This window comes from Ursus arctos, unplaced genomic scaffold, assembly GCF_023065955.2.
Source record: "Ursus arctos isolate Adak ecotype North America unplaced genomic scaffold, UrsArc2.0 scaffold_4, whole genome shotgun sequence".
NCBI lineage: Eukaryota > Metazoa > Chordata > Mammalia > Carnivora > Ursidae > Ursus > Ursus arctos.
The window spans coordinates 940,263-960,799 of record NW_026623056.1 but is presented as its reverse complement, the minus strand read 5'-3'; the positions used below and the strand labels follow the sequence as shown (position 1 = coordinate 960,799).

General features: G+C 37.5%; 2 protein-coding genes across 2 annotated transcripts; both read right to left on the bottom strand.

Annotated features, from left to right (window-relative positions):
* Positions 1–8,568: 8,568 nt before the first annotated feature.
* Positions 8,569–9,513, bottom strand: LOC125281702 (olfactory receptor 4K13-like). Its single transcript, XM_048215361.1, has one exon. The coding sequence runs from the start codon at positions 9,511–9,513 to the stop codon at positions 8,569–8,571; it is 945 nt and encodes a 314-aa protein (XP_048071318.1).
* An 8,768-nt stretch (positions 9,514–18,281) lies between these two features.
* On the bottom strand, positions 18,282–19,206 carry LOC113249023 (olfactory receptor 4N5). The gene is given in 2 exon segments (XM_026490601.3): positions 18,282–18,746; positions 18,748–19,206. Coding segments are annotated over 2 exon segments (924 nt in total).
* Positions 19,207–20,537: the final 1,331 nt, after the last annotated feature.

The following is a 20,537-nucleotide window of genomic DNA, read 5'->3' as shown; positions in this document are numbered from 1 at the left end:
GATCATATGCTTCATGAGTCTTTTCTTGTTGATATGATGTATCACACTGATCGATTTGCGAATGTTGAACCACACTTGCATCCCAGGTATGAATCCCACTTGGTCATGGTGGATAATCCTTTTAATGTACTGTTGGATTCTATTAGCAAGGATCTTGTTGAGGATTTTGGCATCCATATTCATTAGGGAAATCGGTCTGTAATTCTCTTTTTTGAGGGGGTCTTTGCCTGGTTTGGGGATCAAGGTAATATTGGCCTCATAGAATGTGTTTGGTAGCTTTCCTTCTGTTTCTATATTTTGAAATAGCTTTAGGAGAATAGGTATTATTTCTTCTTTGAATGTTTGGTAGAATTCCCCAGGAAAACCGTCTGGGCCTGGAGTTTTGTTATTTGGAAGGTTGTTTATCACTGACTCAATTTCTTCATAATTAATTGGCCTGTTTAAAAAATCAATTTCTTCCGGTTTCAATCTAGGTAGTTTATAGGTTTCCAGGAAGGATTCCATCTCTTCCAGATTGCTTAGTTTATTGGCATATAGCTGTTGATAAAAGTTTCTAATAATCCTTCCAATTTCAATGGTGCTCGTCGTGACCTCTCCTTTTTCATTCATAATTTTAATAATCTGGGTCCTTAATTCTTTTGGATAAGTCTTGCCAGTGGTCTGTCAATTTTATTGATTCTCTCAAAGAACCAGCTTCTAGTCCTGTTGATCTGCTCAACTGTACTTCTGGTTTCTGCTTGATTGATTTCAGCTTTAATTTTGGTCAACTGCTTCCTCGTGCGTGTATTAGGCCTGTCCTTCTCTGTTGCTGTTCCAGCTTCTTGAGGTGAGAATATAAAAACTGCATTTTAGATTTTTCTATTCTTTTGAGTGAGGCTTGGATGGCTATGTATTTCCCCCTTAGGACTGCCTTTGCAGTATCCCATAGGTTTTGGACTGTTGTATTTTCATTCTCATTGGTCTCCATAAATTGTTTAAATTGATTTTTGATTTCCTGGTTTATCGAGTCATTCCTGAGCAGGATGGTTCTTAGTCTCCAAGTGTTTGAGTTTCTTCCAAATTTTTCCTTGTGGTTGAGTTCCACTTTCAGAGCATTGTGGTCTGAGAATATGCAGGGGATAATTTCAATCTTTTGGTATCGGTTGAGACCTGTTTTGTGTCCCAAAACATGGTCTATTCTTCAAAATGTTCCATGGGCATTAGAATAGAATGAGTATTCTTTGGTTCTGGGGTGTAGTGTTCTATATATATCTATGAGGTCCAACTCGTCGAGTATGGCATTCAAAGCCTTTGATTCTTTGCTTAGTTTTTGCCAGGGTGTTCTGTCTATTTCTGATAGTGGAGTGTTGAGGTCCCCTACTATTAATGTATTTTTATCTCTATGTCTCTTTATTCTGGTTAAGAGTTGGCTTGTGTATCTTGCTGCTACCCTGTTGGGGGCATATACATTTATAATTGTCATATCCACTTGTTGAATACTTCCTTTAAGAATAATATAGTGCCCTTCTGCATCTCTAACTATAGTCTTTAGTTTAAAATCTAATCTATCTGATATGAGAATTGCTACCCCAGCTTTCTTTTGAGGTCCATTTGCGTGAAAGATGGGACTCCATCCCCTTATTCTCAGTCTGAATGCATCTTTGGGTTTGAAATGAGTCTCTTGTAGACAGTCATTTCTTTTTATCCAATCTGCAACCCAGATGGGAGCATTCAAACCATTCACATTGGCACTAAGAACTGAGAGATATGATTTTAATGATGCCATATTGCTAGTAAAGTCTTTGTATCGGTTGTGACTTTCTTTTGTGTATCACTCTTGGGGCCTTTTTACCTTTATAGAACCCCCCTTAATATCTCCTGTAGGGCTGGCTTCATGGTTACAAAATTGGTTAATGACTGGCAATTCTGAAATGTCTTTATTTCTCCATCAATTCTGTATGACAGCCTTGCTGGATAATGGATCCTTGGCTGCATGTTTTTCTCTGAAAGAGCTTTAAAAATGCTCCCCCAACCCTTTCTCTCATTCCAGGTCTGTGTAGACAGGTCTGACGTAATTCTGATGCCTTTGCCTTGGTACGTGAGAAATTTCTTTGCCCTGGCCACTTTCAATACTGCATCCTTGGATCTAATATTTGTGAAATGCACTATGACGTGACGTGGCGTAGGTTTGTCGTGGTTGAGCTTGGGAGGGGTTCTCTCTGCCTCTTGGACATGAATGTTTGTTTCCCTTGCTAGATTAGGGAAGTATTCAGCTACAATTTCTTCAAATATCTCTTCTAGACCTCTGTTTTTCTCCACCCCCTCGGGGATGCCGATGATTCTAACATTGGATCGTTTCATTGAGTCAGTAATCTCCCGTAACCTACATTCATGGGCGTGGATTTTTTTAAGACCATCTTCTATTTTTGTTTTTTCCTCTATTAACCCATCCTCCAATTCACTAACCCTTTCCTCTGATTCGGTGACCTGGCCATCAGAGCCTCTAGTTTTGACTGCATTTGGCTCATAGAATTTTTAATTTCTGTCAAATTCGCTCTCACTTCTGTCCTTAGGGATTCTATATTCTCAGTAACCTTTTTGTTAATACTTTTTTCAATTCCACTCATCATTTTGACCATCGTGACTCTGAATTCCATTTCTGATAATTTGGTTACATCCATATCCATTATTTGTGTGGCAGAGGCCACAGACTCACTGTCTTTCTTTGCTGGGGGGGGGGGGCTTCTCCTTCTTGTCATTCTGATGAGGAGAGGTTGCGGGGTGTCCAGAGCCCAAATTATTGACTGGGTCTCAGGCTGTGCCCCTTGTTTTATAGGGATCTTAGGGACGTGGCCTTCTTCTTTAAAGATTTTATTTATTTATTTATTTGAGAGAGAGAGACAGACAGTCAGCAAGAAGGGGAACAGAAGCAGGGGAGTGGGAGAGGAAGAAACAGGCTCCCAGTGGAGGAGCCCGATGAGGGACTCCTCTCCGGAACGCCGGGATCACGCCCTAAGCTGAAGACAGGCACTCAATGACTGCGCCACCCAGGCGCCCCGGGATGTGGGCTTCTTGATTTTTCAGCCTGCCTTCTGTGTTCTGGGCGAGGGGCCTGCCACGCCGATACTCAGGTAACCCTGTTTGGGTAGAGTTTCCGTGTTCCCTGCGAGGGGGGATGGGGATGGGCACGCTGTGAGCTGGTATTTCCAGGCTTTTGTTCTCTGGTGGCTTTCCCTGGCGGTCTGTTATGCCTCTTCTGAAAGTCAGAGCAGCAGAGGCTGAATTGTCACAGAACAGAGGGATTGCGGCCCGTTCTCCACTGATGTTCTGCCCACTTTAACTCCGTTACTGTTGGTGCTGCTCAACCCTGCAGCGTCCCGGGATGTGCGCCCCACACCCGGCGTCCCAGCCTTCATTTCCAGGGCCGGCGCGTCTCTGTTTTGTGTTTCTAACGCCGCCAGCCGCCAGCTGCCCCTGCACGCTCCCGGATCTCCGGGTCTCAGTCTATGCCCGGTGAGCACACCTGGATTCCTGAGTTCCGTGAGAAGCCTGGTGGCGCGCGCACCCGGTTCAGGGTCTCAGTCTGCTGTTTCTCGGGTGTTGACCCTGAGTCCGCCCGCTCCCCCATGCAGGTGGCCCGCCAGCCACCAGCCGACCTGCACACGCTCCGGAAGCTCCCGGTCTCAGTCTGGATCCCGTGAGCACACTGGGATTCCGGTGTCCGTGAGATGCCTGGTGGCATCCGCTCCCGGCTCACCGGTCTCAGTCCGCTCTCTCGTGGGTGCCGTCCGTGAGTCCGCCTGCTCCCCCGTGCAGGTGGCTGCCGCTTCCCGGCACCCGAACGCGGCGGCTCCCTCCCCCTTCCGTTTTTCTTCCGATATCTGTGCGCGGTTTCACGGCTCCCTGCTTCATACCTCAATACTCAGCGCTGGAGATGTTCATTTGTAGAGATCCAGATGTATCTTCCTGTGTCTCAGGCTGATTCCGTGGTTGTTTAGGCTGGTCTGGTACCTATCCAGCTGGACTCGGGGGACCGGCTCCCCTTCATAAAATATATCCAGCAGATAGATGGATCCAATTCTGTTATGATAGGTGAAATCATTCATTATGACAGCTTGAGATTTCTTTTATTGAAGTGTACAGTTGCAGTTTGTTATTAATACTGATATTTAAACCTACCGGTTCTAGCTGAGGAGTGGTCTCTTCAAAGATGCAGACACTGTGTCATCCTGTATATATATTATCTTTCTTTACCCCCTTGAATATATATGACAGTCATCTGCAGGTGAAAAAAAAAGACAAGAATCATATACATAAGGTGCTGACTGGTGATCAACCCCCAAAGGGAATTATTAAAATAAACATGCTAGTGTTCCCTCGAGTTCAGAACAGGGACTTACTCTCTCATTATTTAAGTGGATTGTGAATTCACCAAGAGTATCAGCCATGTGAACTTTCTCTAGTAAGTGCTTTGCACTAACTCAAGTGTTTTGGTTGGGCAGTGATGAGCACATTTATAGAAAATGGATCTATTATAGATGATAGACTTGAGGAAATTATAATTCTATCAATTTGATTACATCAGTCTGGATATTTATGATTAATTTGATAATCGAATGCATTTATTCAAGTAAAATTAGAATAGTGCCCACACTGAACAAGGCATAGAAGGAACTTCATGGTATAGACCAGTTAACAGAGCCAAATCTCCTTTTATCATGTAAAGGGAAGAGAGAGAGAGAGCAGAGAACTTGAGGGAGCAAGCAGGGGAGTCTTTCACCATGGTAATCAATAAATGAGTAATGGTAATCAATAAATGATTACTTAGTGGATTTTTGCAATCAACCATTCTAAAGATACAGAATTCTGTTAGCCCTCTATAATTCTATAGAACTTTGTGATGACTCAAAAATATTAAGAAAGATCTGTAGCAAAACCTTTATAAAACAATGCAGTTAAGCAAGTAAAATTCTGAAAGCTAACAGCCTAACAGTATATGATTGCAGATGAGTTCATATGCTACAGAAATTTTTCTATATTTACTCTTATATATGACTTTTCCATGTTGCTCTGATTAAAATCCTCTTGAAAAGGTTACAAGAAAGTGAGGGTAGTAAATATATGATAAGTGTGGTGCCACATTCATTTCCAAAGCCCATAGCAGACATTGTTAATAGATTTCTCATACTTTTTAATTGAACCCCAGAATTTTTTAAAAATTTGGTTCCTTATATAGCTGCTAGCAAGTAGAATTGCCACAAAAAATAAACCTTTTAAAAATATTTATGGATGGGGTCCTTGGGTGGCTCAGTCAGTGAAGCATCTGCCTTCAACTCAGGTCATGATCCCAGGGTCCTAGAATCCAGCCCCATATTGGGCTCCCCACTCAGCAGGGAGTCTGCCTATCCCTCCCCCTCTAGCTCTGCCAGCCCCCCCCCAACTCCTGCACTCTCTCTCTCTCCATCAAATAAATAAAAAAATAAAATAAAAACAATATTTATGGTGAGGAAATATATACCATGGTTTCTGTGGCATTTGAAGAGATGTTTGCAAGAAGAAGATTCTTAAATATAGAAATCAGAAAGATAATATTAGAACAATATTGGGAACTCTGACCCGATTACCGAAACCAGTTGGTAAGGATGGTACACATAGAATTTTTTAGAAGAAAGCTGAACTGTTAGGAACACATGGTCTAGGCCAAATCAAAGTAGGGCAAATATACTTAAAAAGGGGATAAGGAGGGAAAATATGTAAGTTTGATATAGTAAAGTTTTGCACAGTAAATGACACCATCAGCAATACAAAAAGGTAACCTACTGAATATTTGGGAGTGATGGATCCAAGAAGGGGTTAATATCCAAAATATATAAAGAATTTCTACAGCTCAACACCAAAAAAACCCAAACAATCCAATTAAAAATAGGCAAAGGACCTGAATACACATTTTTCCAAAGAAAAATTGTTAATGGCTCATGCAAAGATGCCTGAAATGATTAATCATCAGGGAAATGCAAATCAAAACCACAATGGTGTATCACCTTACACCTGTCAGAATGGCTAGAATCAAAAAGACAAGACATTATAAGTGTTGATGAGGACTTAAAGTTGTACTCTGTTGGTGGAACTGTAATTGGTATAGCCACTGTGGAAAACAGTATGGAGATTCGTCAAAAAATTAAAAGTAGAATTATAATATGATCCAGTAATTCCACTGCTTGTTATTTAACCAAAGAAAGTGAAAGCACTGATTTGAAAAGATATATGCACCCCTACATATACTGCAACATTATTTACAACAGCCAAGATATGGAAGCAACCAGTGTCCATCACTAAATGAATGGATAAGGAAGGTATAGATTAGATACAGATATAGATGTAGATGTAGATATAGATATAGATAAATGATAGATAGATAGATAGATAGATAGATAGATAGATAGATAGATAGATAATGGAATATTACTCAGCCATAAAAGAGAATGAATTCTTGCTATTTGCAACAGCATGAATGGACCTAGAGGGTATTATGTTAAGTGAAATGAGACTCAGACAGAGACAAATACCATATAATTTCACTTATAGGTGGAATCTAAAAAACGAATTAAAAAATAAAAAAGCAGAATTAGACATATAAATACAGAGAACAAACTGATGGTTGCCAGAGGTGAGGCAGGTGGGGAAATGGGCAAAATAGGTAAAGGTGAGTGGGAGATACAAGCATATAGTTAGGGAAAGAACAAGTCACAGGAATAAGAAGCACAGCATAAGGAATATAGTCAGTAATATTATAGTAATTTTTATGATGACAGATGGAGCTACACTTCCGGTGAGCATAGTATAATGTATAAATTTCTCAAATCACAATGTTGTATACCTGAAACTAACGTAATATGTATTTCAACTATACTCAAAAAATTTCATCATAAAAAAGCAAAAAAATATTAAAATTTTTTTTAAACTGAGACATTTTAAAAATTTTAAAAAGACATCAAAAGAGATGATCCCCAAGATGTTCAAATAATTTTAGGTTTTCAATTTGCCTTTGAAAGTCTTTACAGTTTTCACAAACTCATGTATTATTACTATTATTTAATATTTAAATATTGTTTTATTCAATATTATTGTATTATTTAATAAATTCAGGCTTACTATCTGAAATAGTCCACTATTTCCTCTGCTTTTACTTTTGCTACATTATGTTCTCTATTTAAGAGGACAGAGCTATACCAAACTGTAATATATGGGATCCCAACTTTCCCTTTATCAAAACACATTAATGGCTTTATATTGACAATAAAAAGGAATCCACTAGTCTGAAGACTCTGGTCCTTTCCTTTCTACAAAGTCTCAGCATAGATCTTCTCTCTTTTGTTGATCAATCTCCTTCACCAAGGTCTCTCTTTAATACTAACATAAACTCTTTCTCACTTAACAATGTCTAGGTACACTGACCTCTTGCTTGGAATACTCTTTTCCCTGCCTAAATGTCTAATTCTAGAGCTTTCTTAATGTGTTAGTATAAATGTCTCCCCTTAAAGTGATCTTCTGAGACCATCACGCCTAACATAGATCCCTCCCCTTGGTTACTGTCTCTGGAACAGGGACTAGGTCTGTATCTATAACCATGTGATAGATACAGTGGTTGGTACCTAGTAAATATTTTTTTAATGTTTCATGAATGATGGAATTCAGTTGAAAAAGTATTGTGTGTCCATGTGATCTGGTAAAGCAAGCTGCACTGAGCAGTTCATGGTTTTAATCTTTAATATTTCAGTTATATTGATTCTGTGAAAATTATTTGAGTACTCAAAGATATGTTGGAAATATTTATTTTTAGGCATATTTTTACCTTCTACTAAATATACAGTGTATTGAGGCTATCCAGTGAGAAAGTATTCTTACCCTCAATCAAATCACAACCACTCTATGAAGTTCCATACGGTTGCCAAATATTGATAGACATTTGAACACCTATTAAGTTAATATAACTTTAGAAATAAAAATTGATACTAAATACCATCTAGTGTGCTATCTTACTAAAGTTACCTATTTTTCCATACTGAGCCATTAAAACTTTATAAAATTTTTGTAAGACATACACTTATGTATTTTAAATGTTCATCAGGGTTGTTTCTCTGAATTCTTTCTTTTTTTTTTTTTTAAAGATTTTATTCATTTGAGAGAGAGAGCACAAGTGGAGGGGAGACAAAGGGAAACAGCAGAAGGAGAGGGAGAAGCACACTCCCCGCTGAGCATGGAGCCTGATGCAGGGCTCAATCCCAGGACTCTGGGATCATGATCTGAGCCAAAGGCAGATGCTCAACCATCTGAGCCAGCCGGGCACCCCTGTTTCTCTGAATTCTAAGACAAGGAAGTAATTAAGGCACACTTATTTATGTGTTGAATCTGTGCTGTGAACATTTTCCATTAGATTTTTAGTAAAACTGACCTTAATAATTGCATGGATTTTGAGGGAGGAAAATAGATAGTATTTAATATTTTCATTTTAATTATTCCAATAAATATGTAAGACTGTAAACCCCCAAATAGCAGAGACCACAAACAATCAGTTGTTGTAGACATTACTTAGTAAGTGAGCCAAGAACCAAGATGCTGGCTGCTGAGTCTCTTAATGGCTGCTTTCATTTCCTGATTCCTCAGAGTATAAATAATTGGATTAAGGAGGGGGGTGATTATAGAGTAAAACACAGAAAGAAACTTATCTACAGAGTAACTATTGAATGGGAAAGCATAGATAAAGATAGTGGGACCAAAGAAGAGAGTGACCACAGTGATGTGAGCAGATAGTGTGGACACTGCCTTGGAGGATGCACTGGAGGAGTGCTGCCAGATGGTGACCAACATGATAACGTAGGACATGAGCAAGAGAATGAAGCAGACCAGGGACAGGAGTCCACTGTTGGCAATCACCAACAGTTCTAGGATATAGGTGTCCATGCAGGCAAGCTTGATGACCAGGGGAAGGTCACAGAAAATGCTGTCCACAACATTAGGACCACAGAAGGGTAAACCTGCAGTGAAAACCATCTGGCTTGTGGTATGTGTGAACCCAACTGCCCATGAGAGCAGTAGAAACACAATGAGCACCCTGCGATTCATGATGGTCTTATAGTGCAAGCGTTTGCATATTGCAACATACCTATCCATGGCCATAGCTATTAGAAGAGACATCTCTCCACCCCCAAAGAAGTGCATAAAAAACATCTGGGCCATGCAGCCCCACAAGGAGATGGTCTTGCATTTTCTAAGGAAGTCTGCAATCACTTTGGGAGTTGCGGCAGAAGAAAGACATAAGTCAAAAAATGATAAATTTGCCAGAAAGAAATACATGGGGTAGTGAAGATGGTTATCGACTATCACAGAGATCACAATGAGGAGGTTTCCTACTATGATGGCTACATAGACAAGAAGGAAGATTGCAAAAAAGAATATCTGAATTTCTTGAGAATTGGAAAGTCCCAGCAAGATGAACTCAGAAACACTTGATCTGTTGTTCGGGAGATCATTCATCCTTTTGTATGAGTTCATCAGAGGTTGCCTAGAAGAGGGAAAAACACACAGGATGTCATAGGGACTGACAAGTCAATAAACCTGATCTTTACTTACATCCTGTCTCATATGCAGGCAAACAGTCCTTTTGGTAATATCTCCTGTATTTTGCAGGAGATATTTCACAAGACCACATGACAGTAGAAAGTGTGGAGGGAATGGAGCCAACTAAATGAAATGTGCGTGTTGATTAGTAGGGGCAAGGTCAGTTGGACATTTGAGAAAACCTCTCCCTTCTTGTTCAGCTGCAGATCAGACTGTATGTGAACACAGCTTATTAGAATGATAGAAAAGAGTTTTCAAAGGCATCCACAAAATAGATTTTTATCTTTTTCAGGAAGTGCATTTACTAACACATTTTTGTGACATTCTCAGTATGCACTAAAAAGTTTCCCATATTAGGGGCACCTGGGTGGCTCCGTCAGTTAAGCATCCAGCTCTTGGTTTCAGCTCAGGTCATGATCTCATGAATGGTGGGATTGAGCCCCTTGGAGGCTTGCACTGAGCCAATGGAGTCATCTTCAAATTCTTTCTCCCTCTCCCTCCCCCTGTGCTCATCCTCTGTCTCTCAAACAAATAAAATCTTTAAAAAAGTTTGCCACATTAAATAGTGCTGAAATCACAAAATCTACATTATGCATCTTAAAAAGAACTGATTACAAACCATGAGCATATTGTGGTTAGAAGGTTGAATATGGAGACAGTTATATTATTAACTGAGATTAAAGCCTATTACTTTAGGCTTTAATGAGGAAAGATTAAGCTTTTTAGAATTGAATGACCCACATTGACTCTCAAAACTACTGATGTTCATCTACATGTCCCTTCAGTTCATTTGCTCAGACATCAAGTGTATCCCATCTGTGCGTTCTTATCCATTGTTGCAAAATTGGATCAAATAACCATTTTTATCTGATATTTGTTTTAAGTTGCATTTTTTCATATATATGAGTATATACAAACACCTAAATCACTATTATTAAGACTAGTGAAGTTTACCATTGTAGTCTTGTTCCGCTTTCCTCCATTAGTGAGGGGTAACGAGTAAGGTGAATCATTTACCTTTGTAAACATGACTTTAAAAATTTTTAAATATGATGTATTGTTTGAAGAGAGTACCATCTTTGGTTACTTAGCCTCCTTGGACCTATCCACCCTCGCAATTATTTTCCTGAAAATTCTTTTAACATTTAACATCGTCAAGGATGGGAAAAAGTCATAGATATTATGTTACTGCCTAAGGTGAATTCTGCTAAGCGAAATGAACTATTAAAAAATGCACACATTTAAAGGGAATCGGTCAGTGCTCAATTTATATAAATTCACTTGTTTAAGCCCTTCCTAATTTTCTTGATTTTAGCTCTATTTTTCAAGTTTTATTCCAGGCTTGTTGTTCATCTCCAGTCCTTTCCTTGCTACTTTGAGAGCCTAGACCCAGATGTAATGCAGATTGTCAGAAAAGAAAATAGAATATATATGGTTTTGGGGTGCATTTTAAACTTTTAGTTACACAGTTCAAATTTGAAAAAAATATAGTATGTTTAGGTAACCATAATAAGCATTTAGTCATATTCTCATATATATATATATATATATATATTATACAGTTACTATCACTAAGACACACAGTTATTGTAAATGGCCCATAATCTCCCATTATGTTTGACACCAATATTCAGAGTAGCATAAAAACTTCCTTCTTTCACAAGGTAATAGAACTGGAAATGGAAATCTTTGTTAGTTCTCATTCACAGATGTGAATGTGTATTTCTTTTTTGTGCTTCATACCCTTGCTATAAGATAATGATCTTACCTAAGCTATGGCTCCTGGACCTTTTGTATTTGTCTGACGTATGAAGTAAATACATTTGCAGGTGCACATGGATCTGGCAGAGATAGAGTCCTAGATAAGATGCTTTCTCTAATTTTTTTTTCAGCTTAAAAGTGTTTACTTGCCCATTTTCAGACTGTTGCCATAGGAAAGTTGAATTTTCTCATACGTTTTTCTAATAATTTCTAACAAGTATTATGATAGCATCAATATTTTATGAGTGGTGATATTCTATGATTTTCAAAGTCATGAATCAAGCACTTTATCCTTGCATTTCTATCATTTATCTCTCTTTTAAGATAATTGCATTTATAAAAACAATAAAGGAACTTTCTCAATCTTTCTGCTACATATAATTCAAAGAATATTATCATTTAATCTGATAAGGATAGCCAAACAATTTGATTTCTAGATTTCTTTTCTCTAAGCACAATTTAGTTGGCCTGGATTGCTGGGACTATTATCTTAATTTCCTGTAATCATTGGTATAGTGTTTCTGAATCTTGTATTTTTTCCATTTCTAACAAAATCAGGTATATTCTAGTTTAATTTTCCCCTTTCAGCCCTCCCTTCAGTTATCTTTTTGGCATTTGTACTTATCACTTATGGACACATTTAAGGTTATTAATGAAAATAATGAGATAGATGTGGTATGTACGGTAGAGTAACAGGTCAAGATTATGTAACCTACCAGTTTGCAGTTGGACTTCAGAAGTAACATCAGTACGAAATGGATGCTTAATCTTTCTCATCCAGTGATTTTATTTTCTGCTCTGAACTTCAAAAGACAGCAGTATATCAATGTATCCCTTGGTAGAAGGCACAAAGGAGAAACTCATTTGATTGTTTTAGATTCCTCAGAGACTACTAGTAAAAAAGTAATTGGGATGTTAAAATACACTTTTGACATTACAGAAATGAGACACCATTTTTCATCCGTAAAATTGATAATACTTTAAAGACAATTTTCAATACTCAGATGAGCAGTGGAGAGATAGGACTAGAGTTGAATTATGAGAATTTTGTATGATGTTCATTCTTTTGTTGTAGTTTGTTTTCTATAGTAGACATTGATAAATATGATATTTAGGAAAATATATTCTAGATTATTTTAATTCTAAATTTTATTAAGGCTGAAATTTTCACATTTAAACTCTAATCTGTCTAGAATTTATTGGTAAATTATGTGAGATAATTTTTCATCTTTGCAATTAAATAATAATTCATTTCACTAAGAATTTGTTATGCTTTCTTTATAACCTTTTAAATTTGCTAATAGATCAGGCTCTTCTTCAGGTGTGCTCATTTACTTTTTTTCCCCCCCGGTAGTTTTTGAGGAGGTGCTACGTATTTTACTACTCATTGTGTTTACAGTGTATTTCATGTATGGAAGGGCAAGTTTGCTCCCACCGCTTTATTCATTCACAGTTTTCTTGGGTAGTTTCATATGTTTTTATTCTAAATTAGATTTATTTTCTAATGTTAAAACAAGCTCCACTGATATTTTGATATCACAACATTAAACTTATAAGAAAGGTAGAAAAATGAACAGAATTACGAAATTGAGTCTTTGATCCAAAAGGATGTTATGTCCCTCTTAATATCTGCCTACTTATGACACAGTAAAATTTTCTCATCTTCATTATCAACACTTTTTTTGTAACACATTTTTGTTATAAGTAATTTTGCCTATTTCCTACTTTGATGCTTTACTTAATGTGATCTTTTCCTTTATCATAATTGATTTTATCACTCTAGTTTTCATTTTTTACATATTTAAGTGGTAAATGGTATTGTGGAAATCTCATTTATAATTTTTCCCCAGTTCATTGTCTTCTTTATTTCAGGTTACTTGTAAAATAATCTACAAACATTAATAACATATTTTTAATGCCTTTCTTGTACCTTATTGCATTAATTAGAATTTTAGAGCAATGTTGAATAACAGTGATGATAACTGGCTATGGCAGAACTTGTTAGTTTCCCACCCATGACCCTTCCTTCTTTCTTGAAAAAGAAAGCTCATTTTCTTGGGATCAGGTGTCTGTGCACTTCCATGGAGTTTCCAGCCCCATGCGCAAAGCTGCTTCTCACTACCCTGAGCCAACCACAGTTCTTTATTTTCCTCACCAGTTTAGCAATGAGTCCAGACCATGTACCAGAGACTGCTGAGTAGCCTTCTCCCATTCTTCATTAGTAACAGACACCTGAATTCATTAAATGACATTGCGCAGCCCTCCTTACAAGTAAAAGTGGCCAATAACATGAAAGTAAACAGTATTATTAGGCAGCTACTTGGTGAAAATTCTTTATAGGGGCTGACTCCTGGGAGAGCTATGCCCTTTGTCTTTCCCCAACTCCATATTTTCTCAGGTCTAATTGGAAAAGAGTGAGTTTTTGTACTAATATTAAGTACTGTAAATGCTTAAAGTTTAATGCTATCAGTTAAATATTGTACAAACAGAAGGATGTTAAGTAATTACTCAAGTGACAAAATATCTGAGTTGCTAACAGGAAATGTTCAGGGAAACCAAAGACGAGCTGATGCTGGAAGCTACCACCAAATCTAAGCTGCAAGGGCAAAAGAAGATGCAGTCGTACCATAGCCCAAAGGTGTGATCATGTATTCATTTCATTCCTCTCCCTTGAAAAACTTCCATAAACATTGAGGCCTCATCCAACTACATTTATTATCTCATAGCAGTGTGGGTCCAAAATCCAACATTGGTCTCACTGAGATATAATAAAGTTGGCATGGTAGCATTCCTTTCTGGAGGCTTTGAGGGAGACACTGCTCAGACTCATGCTGGCTGTGGACCAACTTTAGTTCCAAGTGGTTGTAGAATAACATCTCATTTTCTTGCTGATTTTTAGTCTGGGGTTATTCTCACTGTTTAGGCATTACCTATATTCCTTTGTCATGTCTTCTTCCTCTTCAAAGCCAGAAACAGTACATTAAAGCCTCCTCAAGTCTCATCCTTCCTGGCTTTTTTTTTTTCTTTCTCTGGATCCATGAAAGGTTCAATGCTTTTAAATACTCACGTATTAGACTGAGTCCACCCAGATTATCCAGGATAATCTCCCCACCTGAAGGTTTATAAATAGTCATATCTGCAAAGTTCTTTTTGCCATGTAAGGTAACATATTCACAAGTTCCTTGATTAGGGTGTGGACTTCCTTGGGAGACCATTATTTTGGTTATAACAGCTTATATACAAAAGATGGAAGTGTTGTGGCACATTTTACTAGGAGAGCTAGAGCCAGGGAAGTGTTTCTGAGTTCCAGAGTGAGCCACAGAAGTACTGCAGATGTTGGGGCCAGTTTGAGTGTGTGTGTGTGTGTGTGTGTGTGTGTGTGTGTGTGTGTGTGTGTTCTTTGTTGTCCTTTCCTCCCACTGTATGTTAATCTAACAGTGACGCTCATTTGTAACCATCTGGAAGTCAAGTGACTTAGAGTCCTGGAAATGCAGTCTTCGTGGATTAGGGCTGCCTATAATACAAAACAAATTTGTAGAAATGAAAAGAATGTATTGGAAAGAAAATGGACCTATAATGGCACACATCCTTTTATTATTCAGTCTTTCTGGAATACAAGCATGGTGTGTGGGATTTTTACAGATAATTTGTGACAAATTATTAAAAAAGAGCACACACAGGAGGTTTGGGAGTGTCTGTAGATACCGTGGTACTACTATACCAACATTGGACCAAGATACTACTTGTTTTACACTAGAAAATAAACTTCTATCTAATTTAACTATAACACTGTAATCATGGTTGATTACTAGCAGACCAACAATTTTAGTCAAGGACATGTGATATATAGTTATTTACAGGGAAGTTAAGTGAAGTTTTCAATATTCCTAAAATAGGGCATAAGGAAAACAACATTTTCTCTTCCCAGATTAAGTCACTGTGAAGGATAAATTGTGAGGACAAAAACCTCATTCATTGAAGATAGCAGGGTCCTGCCATATTTGTGAAGTTTGGTGGAGTTTATATAGGGCAAGTATGCTGAGACATCAACTTAAATGTTAAAGTATTGCATCTTGTACCCCAATTACTATACCACTAAGAAGAAAGCATAATGTCTGGTTGTCCTGTCCAAGTTCTAGAAGCAGTATATTCCAACATGTATATATTACTTATTTATTGATTAAAATGAAGGTTCTAGTTTTTGTGAACTTAGCTCAGGAAAGCATCTTAGCAGATTTAGTACAGAGTGAAAGTAGCCTTACCACTAGGGCCATATGTCCAGGCAAATTCTACAATATTAAAGCTATCTATGCTGGGAAACCATTTATAAGGTTTTCCATATCCTAATAGGAGAATCATAATGTAGTTTCATAAGATTATGTAGCATGGCCATGCCATGTGCAGGAGAGAACTATACAAGAGTTCGAAATCAGCTCCTGGTATTCTGCTATGCCCATGTAGGAATGGATCTTGTGACCATAGAACTTCAACTGACTATTGAGATGGAGCTGTTCTTCATGTTTGTGTTCTTTTATATTAAGACTGACTAGAGAGCATCACAATTTTAAAATTGTATCCTTCTATCTTGGGATGGCATCTCCTAGGGTGTAGCATACACTCTTATTTAATGACATTATATGTAATTTGTTCCCAATAAGAAGAATCTGCAGGGGGGCACCTGGGTGGCACAGCAGTTAAGCATCTGCCTTCGGCTCAGGGCGTGATCCCGGCGTTACGGGATCGAGCCCCACATCAGGCTCTTCCACTATGAGCCTGCTTCTTTCTCTCCCACTCCCCCTGCTTGTGTTCCCTCTCTTGCTGGCTGTCTCTATCTCTGTCGAATAAATAAATAAAATCTTTAAAAAAAAGAAGAATCTGCAGGCTCTTTAGGATAGTCCCCATTCTTCATTCCCCATAAAACAAGTGTAGAATTTATGTTTTCTTTTTCCACAACTTCAGGTTCCCTAGTTCCAGAAGTTCTGGGATGTTTTCAGCAGTGATGCAGTAAAATTTCTATTAACCTCAAGCTCAATCACTTTTCAATTTTCTTTCCCAGAGACGTAAAGCCAAGGAAAGGTGTTACCATCTTGTAAAGGATAATTTACCTTATCACCCGAAGAGGTAGCACTGCTACTATACAATGATTAAGTAGGATCATGGAAGATTTTTTTTTTTAATCCAAATTGAAATGTGGAGTTGAACTCTCCTATTTCTGAGGTGAAAAAAATGCATTGGATGGTTATACTTACAGAGATGACACTGAAGAAAAAAAGATTAGTGAACATGAAGACATAGCAATAGTACTATACAAAATAAAATATGAGAATAAAAATAATTTTTATTATATACATCTCTTTAAAAGGTAAAAGACCATACACAGCAAAGATAATAACAATATATTGTTGAATATACTATCTCAATGTGTAATAGTAGACGTTAATATAAAACAACACAAACACCAGGACCAAGAGAAGGTGAGTGGAAGTATACAGTTAAACTTTCATATATGATACCTGGAAAGATATAATATTGATCTTAGACTGTGATACAGTAAAATGTTCAGTATGTATTTTTAACCATAAAATAAACACTAAAAACCTCACAAAAAAGATAGCTAAGAAGTCAAGATTATTAATATGAAAAAATTTAGCTAAACAATAAGTAGAAAGAAAGAAAACATAAATGACACTCAAGTATCCAAGAAAATACATAAAAAAACTGAAAACAGATGAAACAAATATAAAATAAAAGCATTGTCAATTTTAACTGAAATGGGTCTTTTATGATATATATAAATGAACTAATAACCTATTTAAAGGCAGAGATTATTGTATTGGATAGATATATGTTGCATACAAGAAACTACCATTAATAATAAAGTCCTATATAGATGAAAAGTAAAAGGGTAGTGAAAGAAAAATTAATATGTTCCTATTAAACCAGATTGTGTTGTTTCAATTTACTCATTCACTGTAACAAATTACCACAAACTTAGTGACTTAAAATAGCAAAAATTTATTATCTTACAACTCTTTAAGTCAGAAGTCTGGTCCAAGTCTCACTGGGCTACACTCAGAGTGTTGGCAGAGTTGCATTCTTTTCTGGAGACCCTATGAAAGAATGTTTCCTTGCCTTTTCCAATTAAGCCAAAACGAAGCAGAAAATGTGAAAAAATATAAATATAAAACATCTGACAGGAAAGCAAATTTTAGTCCACTCATATTGATAATAATCCTATTACATGTCATTCATTTTACAGGACTATCTTCATATATATATATATATATATATATATATATATATATATATATATATACACACACACACACACACACACACACACACAAACCCAACAAGACATCATACTATTTTTTGTACAGTCAGTATTAGTACATACTTATTTACATATATCAACATATTTGACAAGCTACTGCATTCCTTTTTTGATCTTGAAATGTACCAATTTGTAAGATCTTTGTACCCTTGCACTGGTCATCCTCTCTTTCTAGAATTTTTTGTCCCCATGTAATTCCATGGGTGTTTCTTTCAGATTGTCTGGTTATCAGCTAACCACCACTCTAAAAGACCTTGCTTAACAACCAAAAGTAAAGTAACTACCATCTCCCAAACTCTATCATAACATTAGTTTTTATTTGCTTCAGAGCACTATCTCTTTTGGATCTTATGGGTTGTTTTCAATTTAATAGTTTAATCTGTGTTTATCTACCTGAAAATAACCCCAAGAGACCTGGAATCTTACCTGCCTTATTCACGTAGCTAGAATAGTGCCTGAAAATTGAAAGTACTTAATAAATGTAGTATTTGCTAAAATGACTGACTGATTCAGTGCATTATTGAGGAAGTGATTTAATCAATTCCAACTGGATTTTCTCCTTTGTTGCTTGTCTCATCTTCTATTTTGCTCAGCAAACCATGTGACGACTCAGTAACTTCTTCATGGAAGCTTTCACTTCCTGATTGCGAAGGGTATAAATCACAGGGTTCATCAAAGGAAAGATGACTGTGTGAAAGAGAGAAACCACTTTGTCGGATGGGAAGGCTCTGAATGGGCGAGTATAGATGAAGATGGCAGGTCCAAACATCAGAAACACAGTGATAATGTGTCTGGTACATGTAGAAAGAGCCTTATTCTTCCCTTCAGAGGAATATCCCTTCACACGGCAGAGGATGACCGCATAGGAGGCCAGGAGTCCCAGGAAGCAGAGCAGGGTGAGCAGGCCACTGTTGGAGACCATCAGGAGCTCCACCACAAAAGTGTCTGTGCAGGCCAGCTTGATGACCTGTGGCACATCACAGAAGTTACCCAGCTGGTTGGGGCCACAGAAGGACAAGCGGAGAATAAGGGCTGCTTGTACAATGGAATGGAGTAAAGCCCCCAAGCCACAGAGCCAAGAGCAAGGCATAGCAGACTCTAGGGTTCATGACAGTGGAATAGTGCAAAGGATGACAGATGGTGACAGAGCAGTCGAAGGCCATCACAACAAGAAGGAACATCTCCCCTGCCCCCAGGAAGTGCAAGAAAAAGAGCTGAGTGATGCAGCCTCTGTAGGAGATTATTTTCTTCTCAGAGAGGAAGTCCACCAGCATCCTGGGAGCCACAATGAAGGAATAGGATGCATCCAGGAAAGCCAGATTTCCCAGAAAGAAGTAGAGGGGGGCTGTGAGGCCAGGGTCTGATCTGATGGTGAGGATGATGAGGAAATTTTCAGGGAGGATGATGAAGTAGAAAACTAAAACTAGCACGAAGACTAGGAGTTGAGCATGTTGAGACTGGGTTAGACCAAGGAGGATGAATTCAGATACCACTGTGCTGTTCTCCCTCTCCATCTCCCCTCTGTCTGCAGAATAACAAACTATTATCTGTTATAACCACCTTTCATCTTCTCCATAGCTCTTCTCCAGATAAATACATTTACCACATGCAACACTTGCCTACCTGAAGAAAATGCATGTCCTGTAAGTGTCTCCTGTTTTGCATTGACCCTTCTACCCTCCATTTCTTGATCCCTCCCTAAGGCATCATTCTCATAACTACACTCTCATTCCCACTTAACCATGTGCTTTTATATAATTGTGCTCCTCTAGGACTCTGGGCTACTTTGCTTGAAGAGTAGTCGAGATTTCCTGATTAAAACAAAACATAACCATTATTAAATTGTCAGATGTGTTGTTATCTTAGTTAGCTGTGTTGCACTGTCTCTAATGTTTAGATTTATTTAGATTTATTAGATTTATTTATTTTTTGTCGCTTCTCTTCATTCCCATAGAGCAGAGTGCTTTTGCAAGTGCTTCTTTCCTTTGGCTTCTGTAGAATCCCTATTTCTTGATTGATATCTCTATGTTTTGTTTTCTAAATGTGTGCCTTACTTGTTCCTATCACACTGTTCTGCTTTGGCGCCCTTGTGCACTTTTGTTCCGAACTGGCTTAGGGTCTCAAACAAGAATCCTACATTCTCCTTACATAGAGGTATCCCCTACATACATCCTTGGTTGGGTCCCAATACTGAATCTGCTACACACCCTGTTCTTAAATCCTAATGAATACTAATCCATGTTTATTTGCTTGCCATGTATTCATAACCTAATTTTCCCTCATATCTCAGAATGATAGGCAAATGATATCCTGCCCACAAATATTTCCATATAAAACTTATCAGAATATATAAAATATTTTTAATATCTCAACTAATATAATCAAAGCATGATAGAGTTGGAATTGGGTATATAGAACATATAGTATGACATACTCTTTGGATAAATGAGAAAAACAAAGCAATTGCAGTTAAGATTTTTAGTTTTGCAATTACTTCTCTTCTTCATTCTCATTCACAAGTGGTAAGAAAAATATGAGGTATGCATTCCTCAGTTTAAACTGATTAGGACATTAATAGTCATCATCCATCCATTGGCATTACTTTAGGCTTTTAATTAATCCTAATTTTGCTTGCATAAATATTTCCCCTTTTCAGTCTGTAATCTGATCTAAATAAGAGTTCTATTTAGAATCATGTTTGTGGTTATTTTCTAATTTGCATATTACTATAATTGTAGAACCATATTTAATAAATACTCATATTGAGATATCTGTACGTGTTTGACTGTTGACATGAATGATTTTAAAAATGAAAGATTATAATTGCAACACAATACTATAATGT

Bases quoted from the DNA above. Each gene is read 5' to 3' on its own strand.
- LOC125281702 (XM_048215361.1), bottom strand. From the start codon at position 9,513: ATGAATGATCTCCCGAACAACAGATCAAGTGTTTCTGAGTTCATCTTG.